At 42.5% G+C, this 17,614-nt stretch overlaps 1 protein-coding gene across 1 annotated transcript in view; it reads left to right on the top strand.

The window, feature by feature from the left end:
- Window positions 1–17,614, top strand: part of adgrl3.1 (adhesion G protein-coupled receptor L3.1) — a 211,465-nt gene that overhangs the window by 124,629 nt on the left and 69,222 nt on the right. Inside the window, exon 9 of the mRNA XM_038995240.1 lies at window positions 10,588–10,771. Coding sequence (XP_038851168.1) covers window positions 10,588–10,771 — 184 coding nt within the window. The remainder of the gene's footprint in view (window positions 1–10,587; window positions 10,772–17,614) is intronic.

Here is a 17,614-nt window from a genome sequence, read left to right as displayed (position 1 = left end):
TTTGTGATGATTTAGTTGATAACTTAAATAGCAAATTAAGGGAAACCGTTGATGCCACAGCTCCAATAAAGTTCAAAAAGGCCACATCCAAACCCGAGAGCCCTTTGGATGAGTGAGGAAACTAATAAATGAAAGAGAAATTGCAGGTCCATTATGATTTTCCGAGAAAGCAACTTGGCATATATAACAAGGCAATTAGAAATGCCAGACGGGCTCATTTTCCTAACTTGATCACTAATAATCTGAATAATTTGAGAGTGCTCTTCTCGACCATTGATGGTGTGATAAATCCTACCCCCGCAAACCTATGTGAACTTTCCCCCACATCTAAAAGTGATGAGTTTATGGTGTATTTCAGAGATAAGATAACAAACATTAGGCTGGGTATCAGTCAAGCAAGACCTGATGAGAGGTTTGATACTGTATGTACGCTAGCCCAGTGTTTCCCAACCAGGGGTGCTAGGATGGGGGTACTTGGCCTATCCACAGGGGGTACTTCAGAAGACTCATGAGACCATAGGCTTACTGGTAAAATGCATATGAAGGGGTACTTCAAGGGTAATCTGGGCAGAGCAAAATGTACTTGGCGGTACAGTGACTGAAAATGGTTGGGAACCACTGCCCTAGCCAACCACGCAAAGGCACTATGGATTTTTTTTCCCTGGTTGACACACATGCTCAGATAAGTGATATCACAACTTAAGCCTTCACAACCTGCCTTCGCGATCCTATGCCCACCATCTTCTTCAAAACATTTTTTGAAGTGCAAGCTATTGTTAATCACTCTCTGTTCACAGACACTTTCCCCACTGCACTAAAAACTGCTATGGTAAAACCCCTTCTGAAGAAAAGTCATCTAGATTCTTCAACTTCAACATTTTTCAAAATTTCTTCAACATTTTCGGCCAATCTCCAACCTGCCATTCTTCAGCAAAATTCTGGAGAAATTGGTGTTCAAACAGCTAAAAAACAAATATGTGCCAACTGGAATTTTTCAAAAATACAATCTGGTTTTCGTGCCCAGCCTTAGTTAAAGTGGTAAATGATCTTAGAGCCAGCACAGATGCCAAACAGCTCTCTGTCCTTGTACTCTTGGATTTAAGTGCTGCGTTCAACACGGTTGACCATGATGTCCTTCTGGACAGACTGGAGATGTGGGCTGGCCTCTACGGCCCAGTTCAAATTGGTTTAGGACCTATTTAACCGCTCGAGTTTTTTGTCATCCTTTGTGAACATAACTCAGAGAAAATTCATATCTCATGTGGTGTTCCAGAACATTTGTTTTTTGGGCCTGGTACTGTTTAGTTTATATACTGTATGTTACCCCTTGGCAGCGTTATCAGAAAGCACAGCATTCATTTTCACTGCGACGCAGACAATACACAACTTAACATTTCTGTGTCACCAGAGGATTTTAGAGCCACGGATAAATTATTAGACTTTATTAGTGATTTAAATACTTGGATGGCTCACAACTTCCTCCAGCTAAATCAAGAAAAGAGAGGTAATTATTGTTGGAGCCAAAGCACAGATAGAGAATATGGCCGCACATTTTAATTTACAGGCAATAAGGATAAAACAGCAGGTAAAAAGCCTAGGTGTTATGTTAGATTCTAAACTCAATTTCGAATCACACATTAGGATTGTGACCAAAATAGCTTTTTACCACCTGATGAACGTTGCCAAGGTGCTCTAAGGCTGATACAGAGAGACTCATCCATGCTTCTATTACAAGCAGGCTTGACTACTGTAATGCTCTCCTGTCTGATCTACCCAAGAAAGCCATTGGTCAACTGCAAAACATACAGAATGCTGCAGCATGGGTACTGACCAAGACCAGACGGAGAGCACACATTACACCGGTCGTAAGGTCTCTGCACTGGTTGCCTGTGAGTTTTAGAATACATTTTAAGATTATTCTATTGGTTTTTAAATCAATCCATGATTGTGCACCCCAATACATGTCAGACATGCTTTTAAGTTATGTACCCAGTAGGTCCCTCAGGTCCTCTGCCACTGGCCTTTTAACTATCCTAAAGCCTAGGACCAAGAGGCATGGAGAGGCAGCCATTAGTTACTGTGCCCCCAGCCTCTCGAATAGCCTGCCAGAGAACCTGAGGGGAACCGAAACTGTGGACATTTTTAAAAGAGATCGTAAAACACACCTTTTTAGCTTTGCTTTTCCTTGGGGTGCTATTTAGTCGTTCAGATTTTATTGTTATTCTTTTGGTTTTTTATCCTCTTGTTGTGTGGTAAATGTTTCAGTTGTTATTTTCATAGTTTTTATTTGTTTTTTTCCTGTGAATCACATTGTGTTGCATTCCATGTCTGAAATGTGCTGTATAAATAAAGCTTGATTTGATTTGAAATGACTGCAGCAAGATAAGTTGGCCCTGTTCGAATTCTTCTAGACTGCATCCTTTCTTTACCCCTTATTTGGAATGATCACTGATCTGATATCGATCTGGATTGGTTAAAGCGAAGTATTGGAACCTGTGCTTTAACCTAGTAAAAATCAAATCAGTAAGTACTCAAAGAAGGGAGAGAGTACAGAAGGATGTAATTCACAAATATTAGAACAGGGTATTTTTCTTGCCCGGTCATCAGCTTGTTACAACCATAGCATTCGGGGGTGTAGGCTATCTAGTTGATGATTAACATTTCCAGACCAGCCAAGAACCAGGAAGGGCTGGTTTCCCTGGGTGTCTTGGATCTTTCAAGAGAGCAGAGGAAACTGAGTGGGGGGGAAATACAGAAACATAACAGTGGTTGAAAATTTGGAGCTCTCTGAGCCGAACCACTGCTTCTGACAGATGGAGAAGCAGTCTGTCTGCAGTAAGGCATCCACACTCCTCTACTCCGCTACACTGAGTGTGTTGTGCTGCTTGAGTACATCCCTCTCGGCTCTCTCTATCCCTCTCTCGCTCCCTCTCTCTCTCTCTCTCCCCCTTTGGAAATAAGAGGCTCTTGTGAAAAGAGTTTGTTGTCCCCAGGGGTAAACCATAGATCTCATTTGTCTGTGAAGGTTGCCTGCTAGACTTGTAGACTCAGTGCTAAGCTTAATTACTCCGACTTATATATTTTTTGCCCAGAATCCTTAAACTTGCTTGCCACAGTCTTCAGAAAGTAGTTAGAGACCTTTCAAGAAGTAAATGTTGGGCTGTTGGTTCTACTAAGCTAACGTATGGAATTTTTTAAAGATGGTCATCCCATGGGTCATTTAGCCATTTGATTTTGAATGTTTAGAATCCCTGCAGGTATACAGTACCAGTCAAAAGTTTGGACACACCTACTCATTCTAGGGTTTTTCTTTATTTTGACTATTTTCTACATAGTAGAGTAAGTCTTGACAGTCTCGTCGTTGTCGGTGATCAGGCCTGTTGTCGTCGGCAAACTTAATGATGGTGTTGGAGTCATGCTTGGCCATGCAGTCATGGGTGAACAGGGAGTACAGGAGGGGACTGAGCACGCACCCCTGAGGGGCCCTTGGCAGGTGTGGATCAGCTTGGCAGGTGTGTTGTTACCTACCCTTACCACCTGGGAGCGGCCCGTCAGTAAGTCCAGGATCCAGTTGCAAAGGGAGGTGTTTAGTCCCAGGTTTGTTTGATTAGCGATGAGCTTTGATGGCACTATGGTGTTGAACCCTGATAGCATCCTCACATAGGTGTTCCTTTTGTCTAGGTGGGAAAGGGCAGTGTGTAGTGCAATAGAGATTGCATCATCTGTGGATCTGTTGGGGTGGTATGCAAATTGGAAGGTCAACATTCACAAGGCCTGCTTCAGTGTTGTTTGACTCGAAGTGAGCATAAAGTTATATAGCTCGTCTGGTGGGCTCGTGTCACTGGGCAGCTCGCAGCTGTGCTTCCCTTTCTTGTCTGTAATAGTTTGCAAGCCCTGCCACATCCGACAAGCCTCAGACGGTTTTGTACTATGTATTGACGCTTTTCCTGTTTGATGGTTCGTCGGAGGGCATAACGGGATTTTTTATAAGCGTCCTGGTTAGAGTCCCGCTCCTTGAAAGTGGCAGCTCTACCCTTTAGCTCAGTGGGGATGTTGCCTGTAATCCATGGCTTCTGATTGGAGTATGTACGTACGGTCACTTCATCATGTACTTAATGATGAAGCCTGTGACTGATGTGGTGTACTCCTCAATGCCATCGGAGGAATCCCGGAACATATTCCAGTCTGTGCTAGCAAAACAGTCCTTTAGCTTATCATCTGCTTCCTCTGACCACTTCCTTATTGAGCGAGTCACTGGTACCTCCTGATTTAGTTTTTGATTGTAAGAAGGAACCAGGAGGATAGAGTTATGGTCAGATTTGCCAAATGGAGGGTGAGCGAGAGCTTTGTACACATCTCTGTGTGTGGAGTAAAGGTGGTCTACAGTTTTATTTTAAAAAATTAATTTCTATCTGGTTGCACAATTAACATGCTGGTAGAAATTAGGTAAAATGTCACGACCTGACCTTAGAGAGCTTTTTATGTCTCTATTTTGGTTTGGTCAGGGTGTGATTTGGGTGGGCATTCTATGTTCTATGTTTTGTATTTCTTTGTTTTGGCCGGGTATGGTTCTCAATCAGGGACAGCTGACTATCGTTGTCTCTGATTGGGAACCATACTTAGGTAGCTTTTCCCCACCGATGCTTTGTGGGTAGTTATTTTCTGTTTTGTGTTTCTGCACCTGACAGGACTGTTTCGGTTTCGTTCATTCTCTTTGTTATTTTTGTTATAGTGTTCAGTTTAAATAAAAAGCATGAACACTTACGACGCTGCGCTTTGGTCAGATTATTCCTCATCCGACAACGACACCCGTGACATAAAAGAGATTAACGTTTCCCTGCATTAAAGTCCCCGGCCACTAGGAGCGCCGCCTCTGGATGAGCATTTTCTTGTTTGCTTATGGCCTTACCTGTGGATGTATTTCAAGGCCAACCTTCAAACTCAGTGCCTCTTTGCTTGACATCATGGGGAAATCAAAATAAATCAGTCAAGACCTCAGAAAAAAAAATTGTACACCTCCACAAGCAATTTCCAAATGCCTGAAGGTACCCCATTCATCTGTACAAACAATAGTACGCAAGTATAAACACCATGGGACCACACAGCCGTCATACTGCTCAGGAAGGAGACGCGTTCTGTCACCTAGAAATGAACGTACTTTGGTGCGAAAAATGCAAATCAATCCCAGAACAGCAGCAAAGGACCTTGTGAAGATGCTGGAGGAAACAGGTACAAAAGTATCTATATCCACAGTAAAACGAGTCCTATATCGACATAGCCTGAAAGGCCGCTCAGCAAGGAAGAAGCCACTGCTCCAGAACCGCCATAAAAAAGCCAGACTACGGTTTGCAACTGCACATGGAGACAAAGATTGTACTTGGAGAAATGTCCTCTGGTCTGATGAAACAGAAATAGAACTGTTAGGCCATAATGACATCGTTATGTTTGGAGGAAAAAGGGGGATGCTTGCAAGACGAAGAACACCATCCCAACCGTGAAGCACGGGGGTGGCAGCATCATGTTGTGGGGGTGCTTTGCTGCAGGAGGGACTGGTGAACTTCACAAAATAGATGGCGTCATGAGGAGGGAAAATGATGTAGATATATTGAAGCAACATCTCAAGACATCCGTCAGAAATGGGTCTTCCAAATGGACAATGACCCCAAGCATACTTCCAAAGTTGTGGCAAAATGGCTTAAGGACAACAAAGTCAAGGTAGTGGAGTGGCCATCACAAAGCCCTGACCTCAATCCTATAGCAAATTTGTGGGCAGAACTGAAAAAGCACGTACGTGCAAGGAGGCCTACAAACCTGACTCAGTTACACCATGTTTGTCAGGAGAAATGGGCCAAAATTCACCCAACTTATTGTGGGAAGCTTGTGGAAGGCTACCCGAAGCGTTTGACCCAAGTTAAACAATTTAAAGGCAATGCTACCAAATACTAATTGAGTGTATGTGAACTTCTGACCCACTGGGAATGTGATAAAGAAATAAAAGCTGAAATAAATCATTCTCTCTACTATTATTCTGACATTTCACATTCTTAAAATAAAGTGGTGATCCTAACAGACCTAAGACAGGGAATTTTTGTCTATATATGATGAATTGAATTTGGCCTTTCTGCTGTTACCCCATAGAAACACATTGCATAATACATTTATACATGGCAGAAGAGATGGGTTGATACAGCTTCCTCTTTCTCATAATGTTTTCCCATTTGCTTGATTATGCTGGCAATTGGCATCAAACAAACCATCGAACAATATAGCTCTTTCCTGTATCCACATTTTATGTCCGTTTTATATCCTTCATTACGCCCTTTATACATTTGCTGTAAGTCCATGAAGATGATTGACGCAGATGTCATGTCACTCAATAATGCGTCCGGTAATGGCTCTGTTTTATTTCCATCTTTTGTAGCTAGGTCAAAGCACATGTAACAGAGATTATCCATATCCTCAAAACCGGCATTTTGAAGCCAAAATACATCCAGATTTATATTCATAATTGATTTGTCCTCTGTTAGGTCCACAGATAAGCATCATAACCCCATATTAAGCAGCTAAACCCATCATAATTTGACTTTCTGATTCAAAATGAGGGGCTTTATACTTGAATCCGCACACTAATCAATGCCCTATCATTTCTGAGTACCCCTATCCAAAATACGGCTTTGTGTCGCATTGATTTGAAAATGCTACCCTATTAGGTACCATACCCAAAGACTGCACTTTACTCAAAATTGAGTTTATCACATTTTTGATGGCTCCAGCATGTACACTCTGGAAGGACAGATTGCTTAGTAGATTGCAGTTTCAGACTTCATCATATTTAAACTGGCGAAGGGGAAAATATTCCAGTGCTGCAGAGAAACAGCTCCTTAATTGAGAGCCAGTCAACCTCGGCGTCTCTGTTAATGTCAAAAGGTACGATTTGAGTTTGGCTGAAGGTAATGAATAATTGCATCAAAGTTGGGCGCTTGCCTGGCTTAAAGACAGTGTTTGTGCGCCGGGGAGTGTGGAATAGCCAGCTGGTGCTATTTGATTTTCCCTTCATCTCAGCGCACTAGTGAGTTGAATACAACCACCTCTCTTCCTCATGCTCTTGTCTATTCTGTACCAGATATAGTCTAGATTAGCTGCCACTGTGTCCACAACAAAGACACTCGTCTTAAGGATCTACATAATTAATTGGAAGCTGATAACTCTTGTGTGTATAGGTTATGTAATTTATAATGTTTGTAGTATCAGGCTTTTTTAAATATCTCAATCAGTTTGATTCTGCAGGGCAGCTCCAATGGGCTGCTTTGTCATTGCATTGCCTGAGGTTTCCTACCCCTGCTGTTTTGGATCCCGCTGTTCTGGAATCAGCTCTGAAACTCCTATTCTCTTTCATAGTCCATTGATCAAAACGGAACCTATTGTAGCCACTGGGATAACACCAAGGTATTGCCGTATGCAATGTTGGAGGAGCTTTCTTCCCCCCTCTTAAAAAGCTTGATGTTTCTCCCTTAGATTCTCGCCAATGAGCATTTACGATCAAGCGCGGTGTCCGTCTTTGCAAACGCAGAGGTGTAAATTGGCCTTTGAAGCTGTGGGATATCAGAGAGGCTGTGATGATTTCTTTCAAATTATGAATTATTTTTCTCAGTCTGTTCTGTGAAACCCTTTGTTCAATAGTACTCATCAATGTTTGATTATTAGATTTTAAAACGAAAAAGCACCTGTGAATTCTGTGCGAACACCTATTCATGGACAGAATTTTCAGTTTTGATAATGCAATTTCTTCTGTTGCATCAGAGGGATGGAGTAGTTTACCTTGAACAATTAGTTTTCTATTCAAATGTCTTTCCATCAGTTGCTCACAATTTCTCCTCTTGTCTGGAGATTGCTCCCTGTTTCTGTTTCCCTGGTTAATTGGTTTAAGGTTATTGTGTTCAATTATTGTGGGATTAGGGAAAATATAATTGAGGTTAAACAATATTAATAGACAGTGTTCCTCAACGAGTGGTCTTCCTGAGTAGCCGACAACAAAAGTTGTGTACCACCATTGGCTTCTGTACTAAATAATATTATATTATGGTTAATTAATGGTATTCTGTTTCAGTGTGTTTACATGCATGCGTTAATGTAGCATGGAGATTTTTGGGGGTGCATCAGCCTGGCCTACATGTATCAGCCTGGCCTACATGCATCAGCCTGGCCTACACCTGTTCTGTGATGTACAGTGCATTCGGAAATTATTCAGACCCCTTGTCTTTTTCCACATTTTGTTACGTTATAGTCTTGTTCTAAAATATATTACATTTTTTTCCTTATCAATTGACACACAATACCCCATAATAACAAAGCGAAAAGTTTTTTTTATTTACATTTTTGCTAATTTATTAAAAATAAAACAGAAATACCCTTATTTACATAAGTATTCAGACCCTTTGCAATGAGACTCGAAATTGAGCTCAGGTGCATCCTGCTTCCATTGATCATCCTTGAGTTGTACTACTTGATTGGTGTCCACCTGTGGTAAAGTCAATTGATTGGACATGATTTGGAAAGGCACACACCTGTCTATATAAGTTCCCACAGTTGACAGTGCATGTCAGAGCTAAAGGAATTGTCCGTAGAGCTCCGAGACAGGATTGTGTCGAGACAGATCTGGAGAAGGGTACCAAAAAATGTCTACAGCATTGAATGTCCCAAAGAACACAGTGGCCTCCATCATTCTTAAATAGAAGAAGTTTGGAACCACCAAGACTCTTCCTAGAGCTGGCCGCCCGGCCAAACTGAGCAATCGGGAGAAGGGCCTTGGTCAGGGAGGTGACCAAGAACCAAATGGTCACTCTGACAGAGCTCCAGAGTTCCTCTGTGGAGATGGGAGAACCTTCCAGAAGGACAACCATCTCTGCTGCCGTCCACAAATCAGGCCTTTATGGTAGAGAGGGCAGGCGGAAGCCACTCCTCAGTAAAAGGCACATGCAGCCTACTTGGAGTTTGCCAAAAGACACCTAAAGGACTCTGGCCACGAGAAACAAGATTCTCTGGTCTGTTGAAGCCAAGATTGAACTCTTGGGCCTGAATACCAAGTGTCACGTCTGGAGGAAACCTGCAACAATCCCTACGGTGAAGTGTGGTGGCAGTATCATGCTGTGGGGATGTTTTTCTCTGCGGCAGGGGCTAGGAGACTAGTCAGGATCGAGGGAAAGATGAACGTAGCAAAGTACAGAGAGATCCTTGATGATAACCAGGACAACGACCCTAAGCACACAGCCAAGACAACGCAGGTCAGTCTCAATGTCATTTCGCTTCACTCGCAATAACATCTGCTAATCATGTTGTATGTGACCAATACAATTTGATTTGATGTCCTTGAGTGGCCCAGCCAGAGCCCGGACTTTAAACCTATCGAACATTTCTGGAGAGACCTGAAAATAGCTGTGCAGCGTCTCTCCCCATCCAACCTGACGGAGCTTGAGACGATCTGCAGAAAATAATGGGAGAACCTCCCCAAATAGGTTCAAGCGTCATACCCAAGAAAACTCGAGGCTGCCAAAGGTGCTTCAACAAAGTACTCAGTAAAGGGTCTGAATACTTATGTAAATGTGATATTTCTGTTTTTGCTTTGTCATTATGGGGTATTGTCTGTAGATTGAGGGGGAAAAAACAATTTAATCAATTTTAGAATAAGGCTGTGATGTACCAAAATGTGGAAAAAGTAAAGGGGTCTGAATACTTTCCGAATGCAATGTATATAATGTCATTGTTTCTCTTGGTACGATTTACTATTGACTGTTTGACATGAATAATGAGTCATTTAAAAGGGGTAGTTAATAATGTTATGCCAGGATTTTTCAGAGGGAGAAACATCAGGTAAAGGTAGTCACAGATGTATGTAGGAACGTTGGCGACGTTAGATATTAGCAGAGCCCTTCAAGAAAAACATCTGGCATAATTCATAGCAACATTGAGCCGTGGTGAATGTGTGGAGACAGTCAGTGGTAAATTGTACCAATATATACATCACAGAACAGGTGTAGGCCAGGCTGATGCATTTCCATGAATGTATTCACCCCCCAAAATCCTCCATGCTACATTAACACACTGAAGCAGAATACCATTAATTAATCATAATATAATATTATTAAGTTCAAAAGCCAGTGGTGGAACACATTTTTTGTTGTCTGCTACTCAGGACAACCACTCGTTGAGGAACACTATGTTAAAATAGTTTAACCTCAATTATGTTTCCCCTAATCCCACAAATGAACAATCCGAAACCAATAAACCAGGGAGAAAGAAAAGAGAGCAATCTCCAGACAAGAGGAGAAATTGTGTCTAGCCGATGGCAAGACATTTGCCTACCCTTACTTGATATTTCTCCCTCTGGAAAGTCCTGGCATAGCTTTGTTAACGAACCCTTTTAAATGACACATTATTCAAGTCAATTGGTGATTCTACAGTCTAAAGTCCTTCCATAACCCACACTGATGCCATTGTTATCTTCCCTTTGCTAGCTCCCTACTGATGCTCTGGTTGGTTATCCCCCTCCACTATCATCATGTCGCTAACTCTCCTTGTTGTCTGGTGCAGGCCATGGTGGAGACTGTGAACAACCTGCTTCAGCCCCAGGCCCAGTCGGCGTGGAGGGACCTGAGCACCGGGGAGCAGTTGAGAGCAGCCACCATGCTACTGGACACGGTGGAGCAAGGAGCCTTCGTCCTGGCCGACAACCTGCTCAAGACGGACATCGTGCAGGAGAACACCGACAACATTCGTGAGTACAGACCGAGACCCATGTACACACACAGAGGCATAATGCCCACTCACACAGCACGAACATTAACTTAGATCTTATCACACACACACATGCATGAAGGCAGGCGGTCGTGTACACGTACACACACACACACACACACACACACACACACACACACACACACACACACACACACACACACACACACACACACACACACACACACACACACACACAGTGTTATAACTTATTGATGTGGCAAAAAGAACTCTTCAGACACTGTTTTGTGAACACAAGAGGAGCTGTCAACCTGCCAGAACATGATTTCTGGAATGTGTAAGAGACACGATTGACTGAATGTTTTACAAACCTTTTCGTAGTCGTCATAGGACAGTGTGATCAAACACTGTCATCTCTTGATGTACTGTATATTTGTACTTCTGGAATATACAAGCTTGGTCCTGTGTGGCTCAGTTGGTAGAGCATGACCCCTTGCACTGCCAGGATTGTGGGTTTGATTCCCGCTGGAGCCACCAATATGAAAATGTATGCACGCACCACTCTAAGTCGCTTCCGGTAAAAGTGTCTGCTGAATGGGATATGTTATATTATTGTGTTACGATATACTGTACACACAAAGAGTAGAACCTTTTACCTAGCGAAACGAGCAGGAAAAGTGTCTAGTCTGAAAGAGCAGTGGCTGTTGTCCAATCACGTCGTATTAAACAGATTACCACGTTTGACAGTAATATGAGCATTAAGCCATCCTAATGTGATTTGTTTTGGTCGTCTAAGGAAATCAATTTGGACAAACTAAGTTCCTGTACAGTCATGCAGCCTTTGCGTCCCAAATGGCATCTTATTCCCGATATAGTGCACTACTTTTTTTTTTCAGAGTCTTAGTCATTGTTTGAGTTTAGTTTCAAGTTTCACGTTTTATTAGTCGCATGGACACCATCAAATGAAACTTAATAATAAAGGATAATAAATATTATGAATACCAACATAAAGTAAATGGCTCAGTAGAATAGAATAAACATTTTAGAATAAGTATAATAAAGGAAGGCACAATTTATAGTCCAGTATTTATACATGTATTGGGGATGAGGGGCAGTTTTAAACTGAGCAGTATAATAAGAGTCTGGTAGCAGCAGTTGTGATGTGTGTGTGTGTGTGTGTGTGTGTGTGTGTAGCATGAATGTTTATGTGTGTGTGTATGTCTGTGTGGTTGAGTGCATGAGTGAGTGCATGAGTGAGTGCATCAGTGCTAAGGTGTGGAGAATCAGAGCAGGTGGTCAGTCCAGTTCCAGTGTTCAGCAGTCTGATGGCTTTTAGATACCAACAGGCTCAGAGACAGATTCTATCAGACCTCATGCTCTGATACCGTCTGCCCGACAGTAAGGGAGAGAACAGCTCGTGGCCGGGGTGTGTGTGTGGTGTTTGAGTTTAGGCCAAATCTAAGCTAGTGTATTCAAGTTTTTTCAGAACCTGAATGTGATCATTTAGATATTGGGATATATTGTAAAACGAGTTATCCAATGATTGTTCCATGGAGGCAAGATGGTTTTTGATGTAGTATTGTATAACTATTTTATACTGAACAAAAATATAAAAGCAACATGTAGCAATTTCAACAATTGTACTGCGTTACTGTTCATATAAGGAAATCAGTCAATTGAAATAAATGAATTGGGCCCTAATCTATAGATTTCACATGACCAGGCAGGGGCACAGTAATGATTGGGCCTGGGAGGGCATAGGCCCACTCACTTGGGAGCCAGGACCAGCCAATCAGAATGAGTTTTTCCCCACAAAAGTGCTTTATTCCAAAGAAAGAATCCTCAGTTTCATCAGCTGTCCAGGTGGCTGGTCTCAGAGGATCCCGTAGGTAAAGAAGCCAGATGTGGAGGTCTTGGGCTGACTTGGTTACACGTGGTCTGCGGCTGTGAGGCCAGTTGGACATACTGCCAAATTCTCAAAAATAACTTTAGGAGGCGGCTTATTGTAGAGAAATGAACATTACATTTCCTGGCAACAGTTCTGGTAGGCATTCCTGCAGTCAGGATACCAATTACATGCTCCCACAAAACTTGAGACATCTGTGGCATTGTGTTGTGACAAAACTGCACTTAAGTGGCCCAGCACAAGGTGCACCTGTGTAATAATCATGCTGTTTAATCATCTTATTTATATGCCACACCTGTCAAGTGGATGGATTATCTTGGCAGAGGAGAAATATTCACTAAGGGATGTAAACAAATTTGTAAGCTTTTTGTGCGTATGGAACATTTCTGGGATCTTTTATTTCAGCTCATGAAACATGGGACCAACACTTTACATGTTGCATTTATATTTTTGTTCAGTCTACATAGCTATTGCATAGCTATTTAGATGACCAAAATGGTATGATGCATCATGTTTTGACCAGAACCCTATGGGCCCAGGTCATTTTTATTGCACTCTATTTGCAATAGGATGCCATTAGTGACGCATCCATAGTTCAGATTACACAGAGAACCTTCTGGCTATTGATCCTGTGTGCTCGAATATTCACCAATGGGCTCTTGAAGATTCCAAATGAGATCAAAGGTCAACCAGTAAACATGGAGGTCAAGTTCAGCCCGGTTAGGAATGGGTGAACTTTCCGTCGGTGGTCACCTATAAATTGACTTAATTATCTTAAATCAATGTCTTTATATCCATATGAATAACGTAACTTGATTCAAGCCCCAGTTCTGTGCATAATGAATCAATGGTCAAGGCCTGAGGGTCTTCTGGGGATATGTATTGATATTAGAGGTCGACCGATTAATCGGAATGGCCGATTTCAAGTTTTCATAACAATCGGAAATCGGTATTTTTGGACACTGATTTGGACGCCTATTTTATTTTTATTTATTTTTTTTTTATTTATTTTTTTACACCTTTATTTATCCTTTATTTAACTAGGCAAGTCAGTTAAGAACACATTCTTATTTTCAATGACGGCCTAGGAACTGTGGGTTAACTGCCTTGTTCAGGGGCAGAATGACAGATTTTTACCTTGTCAGCTCGGGGATTCAATCTTGCAACCTTACAGTTAACTAGTCTAACGCTCTAACCACCTGATTACATTGCACTCCACGAGGAGACTGCCTGTTACGCGAATGCAGTAAGAAGCCAAGGTAAGTTGCTAGCTAGCATTAAACTTATCTTATAAAAAACAATCAATCAATCATAATCACTAGTTAACTACACATGGTTGATGATATTACTACTTTATCTAGCGTGTCCTGCGTTGCATATAATCGATGCGGTGCGTATTCGCGAAAAAGGACTGTCTTGCTCCAATGTGTACCTAACCACAAACATCAATGCCTTTCTTAAAATCAATACACAAGTATATATTTTTAAACCTGCATATTTAGTTAATATTGCCTGCTAACCTGGCTCGTTGCGAACTCTGTGAAGACTATTTCTTCCTAACAAAGACAGCCAACTTCGCCAACCGGGGGATAATTTAACAAAAGCGCATATGCGAAAAAAGCACGAGCGTTGCACGACTGTACCTAACCATAAACATCAATGCCTTTCTTAAAATCAATACACAGAAGTATATACACTGCTCAAAAAAATAAAGGGAACACTTAAACAACACAATGTAACTCCAAGTCAATCACACTTCTGTGAAATCAAACTGTCCACTTAGGAAGCAACACTGATTGACAATAAATGTCACATACTGTTGTGCAAATGGAATAGACAAAAGGTGGAAATTATAGGCAATTAGCAAGACACCCCCAATAAAGGAGTGATTCTGCAGGTGGTGACCACAGACCACTTCTCAGTTCCTATGCTTCCTGGCTGATGTTTTGGTCACTTTTGAATGCTGGCGGTGCTCTCACTCTAGTGGTAGCATGAGACGGAGTCTACAACCCACACAAGTGGCTAAGGTAGTGCAGCTCATCCAGGATGGCACATCAATGCGAGCTGTGGCAAGAAGGTTTGCTGTGTCTGTCAGCGTAGTGTCCAGAGCATGGAGGCGCTACCAGGAGACAGGCCAGTACATCAGGAGACGTGGAGGAGGCCGTAGGAGGGCAACAACCCAGCAGCAGGACCGCTACCTCCGCCTTTGTGCAAGGAGGAGCTCTGCCAGAGCCCTGCAAAATGACCTCCAGCAGGCCACAAATGTGCATGTGTCTGCTCAAACGGTCAGAAACTCCATGAGGGTGGTATGAGGGCCCGACGTCCACAGGTGGGGGTTGTGCTTACAGCCCAACACCGTGCAGGACGTTTGGCATTTGCCAGAGAACACCAAGTTTGGCAAATTCGCCACTGGCGCCCTGTGCTCTTCACAGATGAAAGCAGGTTCACACTGAGCACATGAGCACACGTGACAGACGTGACAGAGTCTGGAGACGCCGTGGAGAACGTTCTGCTGCCTGCAACATCCTCCAGCATGACCGGTTTGGCGGTGGGTCAGTCATGGTGTGGGGTGGCATTTCTTTGTGGGGCCGCACAGCCCTCCATGTGCTCGCCAGAGGTAGCCTGACTGCCATTAGGTACCGGGATGAGATCCTCAGAGCCCTTGTGAGACCATATGCTGACACATGCACATTTGTGGCCTGCTGGAGGTCATTTTGCAGGGCTCTGGCAGTGCTCCTCCTGCTCAAAGGCGGAGGTAGCGGTCCTGCTGCTGGGTTGTTGCCCTCCTACGGCCTCCTCCACGTCTCCTGATGTACTGGCCTGTCTCCTGGTAGCGCCTCCATGCTCTGGACACTACGCTGACAGACACAGCAAACCTTCTTGCCACAGCTCGCATTGATGTGCCATCCTGGATGAGCTGCACTACCTGAGCCACTTGTGTGGGTTGTAGACTCCGTCTCATGCTACCACTAGAGTGAGAGCACCGCCAGCATTCAAAAGTGACCAAAACATCAGCCAGGAAGCATAGGAACTGAGAAGTGGTCTGTGGTCACCACCTGCAGAATCACTCCTTTATTGGGGGTGTCTTGCTAATTGCCTATAATTTCCACCTTTTGTCTATTCCATTTGCACAACAGCATGTGAAATTTATTGTCAATCAGTGTTGCTTCCTAAGTGGACAGTTTGATTTCACAGAAGTGTGATTGAGTTGGAGTTACATTGTGTTGTTTAAGTGTTCCCTTTATTTTTTTGAGCAGTGTATTTTTAAACCTGCATATTTTTCTAAAAGAAATCCAGGTTAGCAGGCAATATTAACCAGGTGAAATTGTGTCACTTCTCTTGCGTTCATTGCTCGCAGAGTCAGGGTATATGCAACAGTTTGGGCTGCCTAATTTGCCAGAATTTTACGTAATTATGACATAACATTGAAGGTTGTGCAATGTAACAGGAATATTTAGACTTATGGATGCCACCCGTTAGATAAAATACAGAACGGTTCCGTATTTCACTGAAAGAATAAACGTCTTGTTTTCGAGATGATAGTTTTTGGATTCGACCATATTAATGACCTAAGGCTCGTATTTCTGTGTGTTATTATGTTATAACTAAGTCTATGATTTGATAGAGCAGTCTGACTGAGCGATGGTAGGCACCAGCAGGCTCGTAAGCATTCATTCAAACAGCACTTTCGTGAGTTTTGCCAGCAGCTCGTCGCTGTGCTTCAAGCATTGAGCTGTTTATGACTTCAAGCCTATCAACTCCCGAGATTAGGCTGGTGTAACCGATGTGAAATGGCTAGCTAGTTAGCGGGGTGCGCGCTAATAGCGTTTCAAACGTCACTCGCTCTGAGACTTGGAGTAGTTGTTCCCCTTGCGCTGCATGGGTAACGCTGCTTCGAGGGTGGCTGTTGTCGTTGTGTTCCTGGTTCGAGCCCAGGTAGGGGCGAGGAGAGGGATGGAAGCTATACTGTTACACTGGCAATACTAAAGTGCCTATAAGAACATCCAATTGTCAAAGGTATATGAAATACAAATCGTATAGAGAGAAATTGTCCTATAATTCCTATAATAACTACAACCTAAAACTTCTTACCTGGGAATATTGAAGACTCCTGTTAAAAGGAACCACCAGCTTTCATATGTTCTCATGTTCTGAGCAAGGAACTTAAACGTTAGCTTTTTTACATGGCACATATTGCACTTTTACTTTCTTTCCCAACACTTTGTTTTTGCATTATTTAAACCAAATCGAACATGTTTCATTTTATTTGAGGCTAAATTGATTTTATTGATATATTATATTAAGTTAAAATAAGTGTTCATTCAGTATTGTTGTAATTGTCATTATTACAAATGCATTTTTTTTAAAAATAGGCCGATTAATCGGCATCAGCTTTTTTTGGTCCTCCAATAATCGGTATCGGCGTTGAAAAATCATAATCGGTCGACCTCTAATTGATATATATATATTAAAAGCAGTCGGGTGATAGTGGATTTGTTTACACTCTCCCCTGATTGCCCTCAGCTGTCAGTTTTTGCAGAAAACGTCCATGTACACAGAAATGAAATGCTTAAAACATCTCTATGTTCTGGCCTATGCCCCTGGGTGATGAAACGCGAAGATACAGTGAGGCTTTGAACAACTGTTGTTGAATTGTAGACTTAACAAATCAACAGTTTACATTTCAAACGGTTGTTGAACACAGTTGTAAGGAAGAGGGAAAGACGAGGGGAAGGAGGCGAGTGAATAAAACATGTTTGCGAGCTGTTGAAACGACCAGCGTGTATCCAGCATTTGGGAAAGATAATGTTATTATATAGCGCCCTTAGCATAAAAGGGATTTCTTTAAGCTCCTGCTGCCATGGCAACCTTAACATGTAGGTCTGACAAGTCGAATGAAGCAGCCTAGGTTAGGGAATTAACAAAATGGGAATTTATTGTCTATGGTACTCAATT

Source organism: Salvelinus namaycush, chromosome 6, assembly GCF_016432855.1.
Source record: "Salvelinus namaycush isolate Seneca chromosome 6, SaNama_1.0, whole genome shotgun sequence".
NCBI classification, from domain to species: Eukaryota; Metazoa; Chordata; class Actinopteri; order Salmoniformes; family Salmonidae; genus Salvelinus; species Salvelinus namaycush.
This window is presented reverse-complemented; position numbering and strand designations above follow the sequence as displayed.